Source organism: Taudactylus pleione, unplaced genomic scaffold, assembly GCF_031769625.1.
Source record: "Taudactylus pleione unplaced genomic scaffold, aTauple2 ptg000391l, whole genome shotgun sequence".
Taxonomy (NCBI): domain Eukaryota; kingdom Metazoa; phylum Chordata; class Amphibia; order Anura; family Myobatrachidae; genus Taudactylus; species Taudactylus pleione.
Genome location: NW_028284792.1, coordinates 2,258,345 through 2,270,531, shown reverse-complemented (window position 1 = coordinate 2,270,531; position 12,187 = coordinate 2,258,345). Strand labels below are relative to the sequence as shown.

The 12,187-nt window shown below is 42.8% G+C and overlaps 1 protein-coding gene across 1 annotated transcript in view; it reads right to left on the bottom strand.

Moving 5' to 3' along the window:
- The window catches only part of LOC148507539 (uncharacterized), a 662,982-nt gene that overhangs the window by 356,805 nt on the left and 293,990 nt on the right, over positions 1–12,187 (bottom strand). Inside the window, exons 58-62 of the mRNA XM_088445856.1 lie at positions 9,730–9,856; positions 7,659–7,867; positions 7,020–7,092; positions 2,223–2,386; positions 1,088–1,259 (exon numbers count right to left, since the gene is read on the bottom strand). Of these exons, the coding sequence (XP_088301982.1) occupies positions 1,088–1,259; positions 2,223–2,386; positions 7,020–7,092; positions 7,659–7,867; positions 9,730–9,856 (745 nt within the window). The remainder of the gene's footprint in view (positions 1–1,087; positions 1,260–2,222; positions 2,387–7,019; positions 7,093–7,658; positions 7,868–9,729; positions 9,857–12,187) is intronic.

Here is a 12,187-nt window from a genome sequence, read left to right as displayed (position 1 = left end):
TGCTTTGATGGACACTTGCACAAATTAAATTTCCATGATTAATTTGCCACAGCTCAGCTAGTATTGTGTGCTTTACAAATTAACCTCTAGGTTTGATTCTAACACACATACAAAGTGGCTTACTACCTTATGCTACCTTACTACCTTATGCTAATGCTGGTATCTGTACGGCTTCCAGAGGGAAGCTGTACCACCCACTTCTTCTCCTTCCACAGCCGCTAAGGTTAATATTAGAGCGATGCTAGGTGCAAGATATCCGTCAGGAGAATCATGCTTCCCTTCGCTGTATGTGTGATAGATTATATAATATAAATTGGCACAAAACTTTAGCTACAAGCAAACAACACTTCCATGACATTGAGATCTCTGGCGTGCGACTGCCACGTTGCTGCCCAGAAATGCCCATTTCACGCAAGGAGTGATCCAGCCAACATCTGCCCGAATTACTCAGAGATACGCCAACAATGTGTATATTCATTTCTGCGTTTGCTCAGTTTGTTAAAAACAGAGCTGCTTCTGACACAGAATCAGGCCATTTGGGTGTTTTATTTTATACTGTAAATATTATATTTTTGGCACAAGCCTTTTATAGTTTGAGACTGCTTGAGACAAGAAACCAATTATACCCATAATCCCAATGGTCAAACATATAAAAAAAAAAAAAAGAAATCAGCTGTATGATACCAATGTTTAATATTGTAAAAACACGGAAACATATATTTTAAAGAAAATAAACTGGTAAAACACACAACTCCCATTATCCTATATGCACATGAATACTGCCACACATCATGTACTCACTGGTACACAGTACACTCAAACATACATACAAAAATCTCCTAGACTTCAGGGTCTATTTATTAATCTTTAGTCTATGAGGATGATGGTGGATTCCACACAATATACTGTATAAATAATTACAACCCTAACTACACAAATTAGATTGAAGGTATAGAAACAGAGAAAATGAGCTTCATGGATTTTATCATGTATAACACTAACTACAACTAGTGTAATTATTTACCCAGGAATGTATCTCATTCATTCTCCCAGTATTGAGGTGAGTCCATGTTACAATATACTCTACCTGTTCTTCATTTATAAACACTTTCTGTACTGCTATGGTCAGTTCCTGCACAAATCTGCTATAGTCCACAGAACTGGACATCCTGTGCCCATACACCCAGTCACATTCATGTCTCCAAAGCAGCAGGAGGTTGTCAGTGGTAGTTCCTCCATCCAGAGAAAGGCAAATATTCCTGTGAATGAAACACATATTCCTGGTTACTTACTTTCTTTAATATTATAATAATAATTTCAACTTTGCCTTCTATCCCCACTAATAATGTTTGATTTTTCTCAAATAGCAAATAGGTTGCTGCATTTTCATAGAATTGTATCTATATTTTATTGTTTTTTCACTCTGTAAACATTAAACTGCTTTAGTTTCCTGCAAACTTCCTTTTGGAATAGTAAGGGTGTCTTTCACAACAACAAAATCATCAAAAATCACTTAGAGTAATTTCTCATCCTTTGCATTTGGTGAAACATAATGTAATGCATTTACTGTAACGACAGGAAACAGTTATTTGGGGGAGATGTGCTAAGCTCTGGAAAGTGATAAAGTGATAAATTGGAGAGTTATAAACTGCCAACCAAGCAGCTCCTAACTGTGTTGTTACAGGCTGTGTTTTAAGGATGATAGTTAGGAGCTGATTGGTTGGTAATTTATCACTCTCCAATTTATCACTTTCTAGAGCTTAGAACATCTGCCCCATTCAGTAAGTGTAACCCTAGTTAATACAATAAAAATACATGTGAGCTCATCATTCCTGCAGAAAGAAAGCTGAGAGGTTGGCAATGAAACAAGGACATTTTGGACAGAGCTAGACTAACAAGGGCAGAAACTGCAAGTTCATCTTAAATTTCCTGTGATTGATCAGCGCACTGAGTTGCAGCGGGGAACAGGATAGACAGGCGCAAATCAGCTTTTTCTAGTAATTGTCACATATAGCCATAGGACTGACTTTTCACTTATAGTGATGCTGGCAAGGCTTAACTATATGAATCACATCATTTCTTGACGTGACAGTGCCATGCAATTTTTAAATAGCTTTTATAAGTAGCACAAAGAGCTGACACAACAAAAACTGTTCAAGGAGGTGAATTAAAGGCCCTTTTCACTGTCCAGACATCATGTAACATCTTTCCATTCCTATTACTTGAATATTTTTGCAAGATCTCGAAGTGTAAATATGTAGTGACAGCGCTGAGACGTCCCCAGGAACACCATCCTCAGTCTCTCCTGAAGCTCTACTGAAACTTTAGTGATAGCTGTGATTAATTCCTCCAAGTGTTCAGCAGACACAGCACCTTTACTGCCAACCTGAAATCATAGAATAAATACTTAATGGCAGTAATGACCAGAAAGTAAATCAGTAATTATTCAGTTTACCTTTCATTTTGATAGTATTATTATCCTAGATAATATAAGGAACATTTTTGGCGGCATGTAACTGCTATATGCGAAAAGGGAAAATGTGTCCTATATATTAGAGCTTATTTTACATTTATATAAATCTTAAGTAATGGGTCCCAAACATCTGTGAAATTCCCTGTTCTGCCAGGGTCAGGGAATTGGGGAAATTCAACATCTTGATAAATCTCAATTCTTCAATCCCAACCCAAAAATGGTCAGAATCGGTGAGTTTGTGATTAACATGTTGAATTTGCCCAATCTGCCAATGGATCACTGGTCATCGATGGCTGACGATGGTTGACGATTCGTGGATACTCACTAACCCACCCTGCGTACACCACTGCTAATAGAATTACACTTTGAAGAAACAGGAGCCCAAAATAAACTATGCAATAATGCCACATTTAATACAATCAAATTCTGTCTTGTCCCTATTAAAATCATGTTCACTGACTCTGTTCACACATGATTTCCCACAGATCGGATTTTCATTACCAGTCCAATCTGCACTCTGCTAAGCACGGGCAGGGAATGCCAGTTCAAATCCTGACACCGGAAGCCTGAACTGTGAAGATCCCGTTAGGGGAGGTAAGTACCCTAACCCTCTCCCTACCCTAACCCTCCCTTAGTGGTGCCTAACTCTAACCTCCCCCCGGTGGTGCCCTTACCTCCCCATAAACCTAACCCCCCCTTCCCACACTCTAAGCCTAAGTGTCCCGGGAGGGTGCCTTATCCTAACCTCCCCCCCGTGGAGCCTAATCGTAATCTCCCCTCCCTGCAGCCTAACCCTAACCCTCCCTGGGAGGTGCTTAACCCTAACTCCACCAGGGGTGCCTAATCCTAACCCCCCCATCCCCAGTTAACTACCACACTTACTGGCATCCGGGCATTCTGGACTCCGGCATTCGGTATGCCGACGCCGGTATCCTGATCCCATTCGGGATACCGGTGTCAGCAGTTTGCCGGTGGTCGGGATTCTAGCGTCAATATATCAATGGCCAGAATCCCGTCCGCCAGTATTTTAACTACAACCCACCAGCAGCTGCTGACGGCACCAGTTGCCACTGGCAGCTCAGCTCACAGAGCTGTACTGGGCTACCTGCGGCTGTCCAGTAGGATACATGGTGCCTGCCTGCGCAGGCTCTCAGTGTACTCAAATACTGACCTCGCAGGCTACAGGGAAGGAGGTGTCAGAAACATTGAGTCATTATGATGTGAGTCTGAGAGGAACGTGCCTGCAGCCTCAAATTCTTCTCTTCTGCCAGTGCCAGCACCACTGTGGTATCGGCCTGGGAATTATCTTCAGTAACTAAGGAATAAGTCCGCACAATGGGGACAGACAGTAGTGAACTTTTTTTTGTTATAAATTAGAATTAAATGGAAGTTGACCCAGAGTGCCACTTTATCTGTGGCCATTTTGTATTAAAGGCACTGGGTCCTATTGCTTTGAATGTGTGTATGTGTGAGTATATATTTATTGAATCTTAGACTTTAGGGGTGCCCTGGGTCCCCCCAAAACCATAATCCAGCTATGTGCTTTCCAATCTACTGCATATAATGCATGTTAGCACACAGTTGGGGTAGACAGTGAGCATGGGACAGAGGGTTAGGATGAGAGATGGATGGCTTAGATGAAGAAGTGGGTCTTGAGAGCCCATTTGAACTTCTGTACAGAGGTGGAGAGTCTGATGGGGAGAGGTAGAGAATTCCAGAGGTAGGAAGCAGCTCAGGCGAAGTCTTGGAGGCGGTTGTGGGAGGAAGTAATCAGTTGGCAAAAGAGGCAGCATTCATTTGCGAAGAGGAGTGTGAAAGGAGTTAAGATCATAGATATAAATGGGAGAGGAATGGATGAGGGCTTTCTAAGTGAGTGTGAGAGGCTTGAATCGGGTTCGGAAGTGGAGCCTTGAAGGAGAGGGGAGGCAGATGTGGTCCGTTTGGAAAGGAAGTTGAGCCAGGCAGCAGCGTTGAGGACAGATTGGAGTGAAGAGAGGTGATAGTCAGGGTGGCCAGATGGGAGGCGGTCACAGTAGTCCAATCTGAAGATGACCAGTGAGTGGGTTGCAGGGTAAGAAATGGTCTGATCCTGGAAATATTTTTGAGATTAAAACGGAAGGACTGTGAAAGGTACTGAATGTGTGGTTTGAAGGAGCGAGAGGAGTCAATTATAACTCCAAGACAGTGCACTTGATGACTAGAGGAGATGACTGGAGGGGATAAGGTCAAGGGAGAAGGAGGAGGAGACTAGATGAGGGCCCACACTTTATCTTCAGATACAGGGGAAATAGAAGTCAGAGTTGGTAAGATGGATGGGGAGGGGTAGACTGGCAAAGGACGGGGCGGGAAGCTGAGAGTCTGGTGGGATATGATGTCTTAACGTATGGACTCAATTTCAGCAGTGCAGTAGGTGGCAAAGTCAGGGGCAGAGATTGAGGATGGGAGGCAAGGAGGGGTGGGCAGTGAAGGGAGTTGAAGGTGGCAAAGAGACGCCGGGGGTTTGAGGACTGCGAAGAGATGAGGTTCTTGAAAAATTACTGTTTAGAAAGGGAAAGGGCAGCACTGTAGGATTAGACCATACATTTGAAATGGAGGAAGTCTGTCTTAGAGCGAGATTTCCTCCACTGTCGCTCAGTGGTTCGTGAACATATTTGTAGGTGCATTTAGAATGCCAGGGTTGAGGTGTGGATCTGCAAGCATGAGTAGTGATTGCAGGAGCAACAGAGTCAAGAACAGCAGTAAGAGAGGCATTGTATAGGGAAGTGGCTTGTTCAGGGCAGGAGAGAAAGAGAATAGGGGAGATAAGTGAGTCAAGCAGAGAGGATAATGAAACTTTGTCGATAGCCTCAATGTTATGTTTATTGATAGTGGCCTTAGGAGGCAGTGGTGAAGAAGGTGAGAGGGTTAAGTTAAAATTTAGAAGGTGATGGTCAGAGAGGGAATTGGTAAAATCAGAGATAACACAACAGTGAGATATTTGCCAAATGTTAACATTTGTTTTAGTGGAATCGGTATGTAATGCCAGCTGTCAGGATGCCTCCTGTCACAATATCAACAGCGGCATCCTGATGGTTGGTATCCCGACAGGGATCGGGTAAGTATACTTACCCTCCCCCTTCTCTCCCTAACCCTCCCTCCTAGTCGTCTAACCCTAACCCTCCTCATCTCGTACAATAACCCTCCCCATTAGTGCCTAAACCTAAGTCTCCCCCCTTCATGCCTTAACCTAACCCTCCCCCCTTAGTGCCTAACTATAAGCCCCCCCAGGGGTGCCTAACACTAACCTCCCCACAAAAAAACTAACGCTAACCGCGCTATGTAACCTAAACCTATCCCTCCCCCATCCACGGCTAACACTAAGGATGCCCAGGACTTACCTCGTTCGGGCAGGCATCCTTCTGTGTTCCGGAGTCAGGATTAAGATAGACGTCGGTATTTCAACGCCTATCCTTGTCAGGATTCAGCCGTCGGGATTTAGACCGGTGGCCTAAAACCCGTTTTAGTGACCCCTGCTTCAGCAGTGGTGGATTCACATAGCTTTAAAGCATAAATTAACCTTAGAATTACATATTTAGGTGGAACAGGCTAGGAAACAACACTCTTTTCACTGATTGTTACATCAACCCCTGTATTATTAAAATTGTAATTGCTGAAAAATTGGTAAAGTGGGTGTGCCAGTGGGCGTGATGTTGCAATTTAGCACAAATTGCGTCATTGGCCACCTGGACTGCTTACTACCACTCAGTAAGTTGGCGGCTGAGGGTGGAAGGCAACCGGCTCTGGGAGCCTTGCCCACTCTTCCAGGTGGCTGGGAGCGACACCCAATTTTTGGGAACCACTCGGCCATTCCAGGAGAGTATGAAAGTATGATTAAAATACATTTAACAGTAATGGTAGGCCACATTTCCATATAACCATATACTGAAGAAACACGAGACAGCTCACAAAACTTTGTAATCAAGGAGAAAATTACAAACTATAATAATCAATACAACAAATAATCCATAAAAACAATAACATCGCCTTTGTTGCAATTCTAATATTTCAAAACTATCGCTAAAATGTTGAGCTATGGGTGCCTTAAGAAGGTTGCCATGGCAACTTTCCATAGTATCCACTGGTTGAAATGGTGGTGGCTTAAAAATGTACAAAAAGCAAATACTAAATACAGAGCAGATATTAGAAACTTCTTCCAAAAGGAAATTACAAATTGCATACTAAAAAGAATATCCTGTACAGAAATGAAAAATAAAACAAATGAGTTGAACCACTGTCAGCCTTAAATTTTCATATAAATATACATTAATTTGCTTGAAGCATAAATAATAAAATGTTTCTTCTAAGGTATGCTTGGAATAAATGTAATCCTAAATGTGTCACTAGATTTTACAGCCACTTATGAAGTGCTGCAATTACTTCAATATGACAGGCCATTAACTAATAGCTGGTACGCTACAAGCTTACAGTGTGCGCACAATTAACTGAACTGCTGAGATAGTGTCCATTTTTGTTAACATTCTACTAATGAAAGAAAGAAGACAGGTACCTTGTGTTCTGTCACTCCTGGCACAAAGTGAGCATTTAGTATGCTGCTGAATATCCCAAGCTGTTCGCTTTGACTGGAAGAATAAAACATAAGGCAAATCAATCCAATTATAATGTGATAAAATGTATCTAAATTTTACCTGACTATCAGCATATCAAAAAAATTAAACAAAAAAATATTAAGAAAATATTTAAAGAATCTCTGTTGAATATAAAATAATTTCCCTGCTCTTCATGTAGTAATATTCTATGCTGTAATTTTCTGTATACTGAAGTTAAATGGTGCAAGAGATCAGGGAGCACCAGGATGGGGGGCCGGCTGGATCCACATAGCAGGCCACAGTCTTGGCAGGCTTTATCATTTGACATACTGTAGTCTGCTACATGATGGGGCACATAGCCACGTAGGGTCATGTAACTAGACTCTGTTAACTGCAACACTGTCATCCAAAAAAATGACAGTCTCTGCAGTCACAGATACAAAGATTTCTCTAGCATTAATTGTGGGTATGCAAGTAGAAATATGGGCGAATCTATCCCATAGAATAATATTTCACAGGACCAACAAAAAACGTAAAATGCAAGAAAATGATAAAAATGACACTATATAATACAAATCTTTAATAGTAAAGCAACAAACCTTGGGTACTTGCAGTGAAAGGTGGAAAAATGTCTCAGGAGGCGTTGTCTTTGGGTTGCGGAACTCTCAGCTGTTGTTATATTCCATGTTGCCAGATATATGATCCCCTTGATAACTTTCCAATTCAGAGAGATGGGATCAAATATTCTTTCTTGGTCAAGAAGCTGGCGAACAAACTCACAGGCTGGCTGACCGCCAAGCGTATTCACCTACAATATATAGAAATGGCAAATCACAATATAAAATGTGGATTCCATTCCACATGCCTCCTTTTGTCCACATTTCCTGTCATCACCCTACTACACTGTGGGCCTGCTTCAGACCCGCTCGCGAGCGCTACGCACTCGCAAACGGGTCGATGGTGGCCCAGTGCGCATGCGCGAGACCCAGATAGCGACAGGCAATCCGTCGCTCCGGGTCTCGTACCAAAGGGGGCGTGCTGTCGATGTTGAGTGACAGCAGGCCCCCTTTGGTGGGCGGGCCGGGGGCATGGCTGCCCAGACGGAGGCGTTCCCATGGGAACACCTACCGTCTGGGGCCGACCCCAATGATATCACAAGTGATGTCAGTGGGAGTGCATTCGGCTCTGTTAGAGCCGAAAGCACTCTAGGGCTTGCGGCAACGAGACCCTACCACAAGGGTCTTGTCGCAAGCCCGATGGTCGCGATGGTCTTGACCATCGCGACCATCTTCCTGGCAGCTCGCTATAGCTGTGGGTGGTCACCCACAGCTATGCGAGCGGCCAGGGGGCCGCTCTAAAAAAACAGAAGGCCAGCCCTGATTCAGAGCGAGCGCTGTGTCAGAGCGTCCGGCTCTGAATCAGGCCCTGAGATCGAACTGACTACAACAATGTACATATAATGGTCTCAAATCATTTTAAGATGCTGATTTGAATTTCCACGCTCACACAATGCATCACAAAAAGGAAAGGTTGGCATTTGTAACGCATATGGGCAGCCAGACAATTTGCCAGTTAGCAAAACTTTCATCAAAATAAAAATTTACGCAACATATAATGCAGGTTTATTTAGCTGTAGTAAGAAAGTAATTGGAAAAGCAAAACATTTACAGTACAATAGGGAGATACAAGTATTTGGTTCATTTACTAAACGATGGAAGAGCAATTGCCGACTATAATGTCTTATTTGTATACAAAACAACAATCACTTCTTCTAGTAACATTAAATATTATTATAGTCTATATGAATAAATAATATAAAAAATATAAAAACAAAGATAAAAAAGTTGACTTAGAAACAATTAGCAGCAATATAAGAAACCATAAAAGTAAGAGAATAAAAATATAATGACCACCCCCATGCAAATATGTCTTTGTAGGCAGGGGTGCAAAGAGCAGAGAGCAGGTGGGGAGGGTACTGATTATCTGGGCCCAGGCCAGTCATGGAGGAGGAGGAAATCCCCCTTCCCTCCGCACATGCCTAGTCTTTTTTTAAATGTTTTCAGGAGTGGGCATTGCCATGCTCATGTATTTGGCCATGCCCCCTCTAGTACCCAGGTCTACGGTATGTTGCCGTTTAATAAATTTGGCCTGTGTATACATGAGTGCTGCATGTCTCTAAATTATTCTGGAAACAAATTTTGCGGCAAGTTAAATAAAGAAATTGGAGGACAAAAAAGGAAATTATTTCAGAGGTGTTTTTCTTCATTTAAGGTACATCTTGGATATTTTAGCAAATAGACCAAAAAAAAAAAAAATAGAAATAGAAAAATGTAGAAACTTGCATGTTTGGACACTGCTTAAATTCTGATTTAAAAAAATATGTAAATAGTGAAACTAAGTATAACTAAGCATCAATATACAGTATCTCATTTAACAATAAAAATGTGTTTATCACATAAAAGATCAAGGTATTATATCCTAAATATAATAATATTCTACAATGAATGCAATTCCGATGTAGCCTGAAATCACAGTTCATACATCTGCTGTGCACAGTGCTGAACCTGAATTTATAAAATGCACTTTTGATTTGACACAGCAATACAGGTCTTTCAGACTAATTTGCAATAAAAGCATCTTAGTCTAGTCTCCAGAGTATAAAGTAATCACCTTAGCAAGGTTGAGGTCATCGAGTAAACATAGCAATTTCTTGTTTCCTGCTGGAGTATGCAATGTGCCATGTCGCCATTCCAATCGATCTTTTAAACACCCCCACAGTCTCCGAGGATCTGTAGAACTAGAAAATAAATATGTAAAAGAACAAGGCTGTATAATATTCACTTACAGAACAATGCCAAATAAACAAAAAATCCATGGTTTATCATACAATGTTAAACCAGGTAAAGCTGGGATTTCCTGATAGCCCACCAGCGCCTGCTGGAACGTAATCTTCCAGCAGCGGCTGTGCTCAACACACTCAGATGGCCCCTCTTACCCTCAGGTTCCTTCCCCTGATCTCCTCCTCCCAGCCCACTTACAAAAGGCCCAAGGACGATCCTAAAAGGACTGACGAACCTCAGGAACACCCACTTCCTAGCTTCTCTTCTTGCAGGAATATATGTGAAGGCGTGTATGAAGTGTATTCCATAGACAAAAAACCTTACGGTTTCACATGTCCCATTAAGGTTGCTTAGACATGATCTGAAAATTCACAAAACATATTGAATTTCTGCTACTCAAACTCCAAAAAGCCATGAAATTACTATCATTAAGGCTGACGCCTTAATGGACGTGTTCCTTGCGTAATACAGATATGGTATGCCATGATACCATGTGGTTAACTGCAGATTCAGCACTCTCACAGAGTGAGATTGCTGTCACTCCCAAAATGGTGGAGCTGCTAATTCACAGAATTGTCTGCTCATTGGAATACACACATGCAGTCTATGCAACTGAGGTCTGAGCAGTTATGTGGCACACACATCCCACTCAGTGCCCACAATCTTCCCATTCAGTCACCACAAAAATTTCACTCCATACATCCATCTCATTCATTATACACATTCAGCTTCCCAATTGCTAAACATACTCTGTCTATGCATGTACACTAACTTCGCCTCCATTCTGCTATAACTTCCCCAATCCCTACAGCTGTGTGTTCTCCCAACTGTGCTAGTCTGCATGCCCTGATCCACACCAATATGTCTTTCCCCACGTGCACCGCCCTGTCTTCTTGCATCCGTGCCACTGTGCTTCCTTCCATCTGCACCACTGCCTTGCCCCCATCCACATCACTGTCTTCCCATCATCTCTGCCACTCTTTATTCCTCCATTTGCACCACTCTGTCCCTTCCAACCGTGCCACTCTGTCTTTCCCCTCCCACCCATACCACTCTGTCTTCCCCTCATCTCTGCCACTCTTTCTTCCTCCATCTGCACCACTCTGCCCCCCCCAACCATGCCACTCTGTCTTTCCCCTCCCATCCACACCAATCTGTCTTCCCCAATCCCTTTTGTTGTGTGTTCTCCTATTGTTCTAGTCTGTATTCCTCATCCACACCAATCTGTCTTTACCCATCTGCGCTGCTCTATCTCCCCGCATCCATGCTACTCTGTATTCCACATTCATGTTGCTCTGTTCCCCCAAACCGTGCCACTCTGTCTCCCCCCATGTGCACCACTGTTTTCAACCTATCTGCATCACTTTTAGCTTGCCCCCATCTGTACTGCTTAATCTTCCCCTCTGCATGCCTTTCTGTCTGCCCAATCCACAATGCCCTGTCTTCTCGCCCCATCCACCATACTCTGATCTCATCTGCGCAGCTCTATATTCTGCTCAGACCTCAGTTGCATAGAATGCATGTGTGTATTCCAATGAGCACAGAATTCTGTGAATTAGCAGCTCCACCATTTTGTGAGTGACAGCAATCTCACTGTGAGAGTGCTGAATCTGCAGTTAATCACATGGTGTCATGGCATACCATATCTGTATTACGCAAGGACCATGTCCATTAAGGCATCAGCCTTAATGATCGTATTTTCATGGCTTTTTGTAGTTTGAGTGGCAGAAATTCAATACGTTTTGTGAATTTTCAGATCATGTCTAAGCAGCCTTAATGGGACGTGAAACCATAAGGTTTTTTGTCTATGGAATTTCATAGCTTTTTCAAAATTTATTAACCATCAAGATTTTGATGAGCAAACCGGGCCACTTACAGGGCAGAAGGTCAACAAATAGGTACACTAACACAGGTGGAGGAACAGACAGCACACAGGAGGTGTTTTAAGGGTGCAGAGGTAGAGATGGCTGTGGGGGCAGGCTTCAAGTGTGTGGGGCAGTGGCAGCAGCAAGGGTATGGAGCAGTGGCAGCAACAGGGCCGTGCACAGAAGCATCAGCAGGCCATAGAGGGACTCACTGATGCTGGGCATGCACCTGAGAAAATCTAATCACTAAGAAACAGATGCATGGACATATCACTGCATTGTTTTAAAAAATGAATGTGTAATAAAAAAAAAAAATAAATGATGTACCCACACAGCACAACAAGCATCAAGCTTTCGAGCCCCAGTGCTGGTTGTGCTAAACACAGGGGACAAACGATGCAGGGGTTCCCTGTATAAAGCACA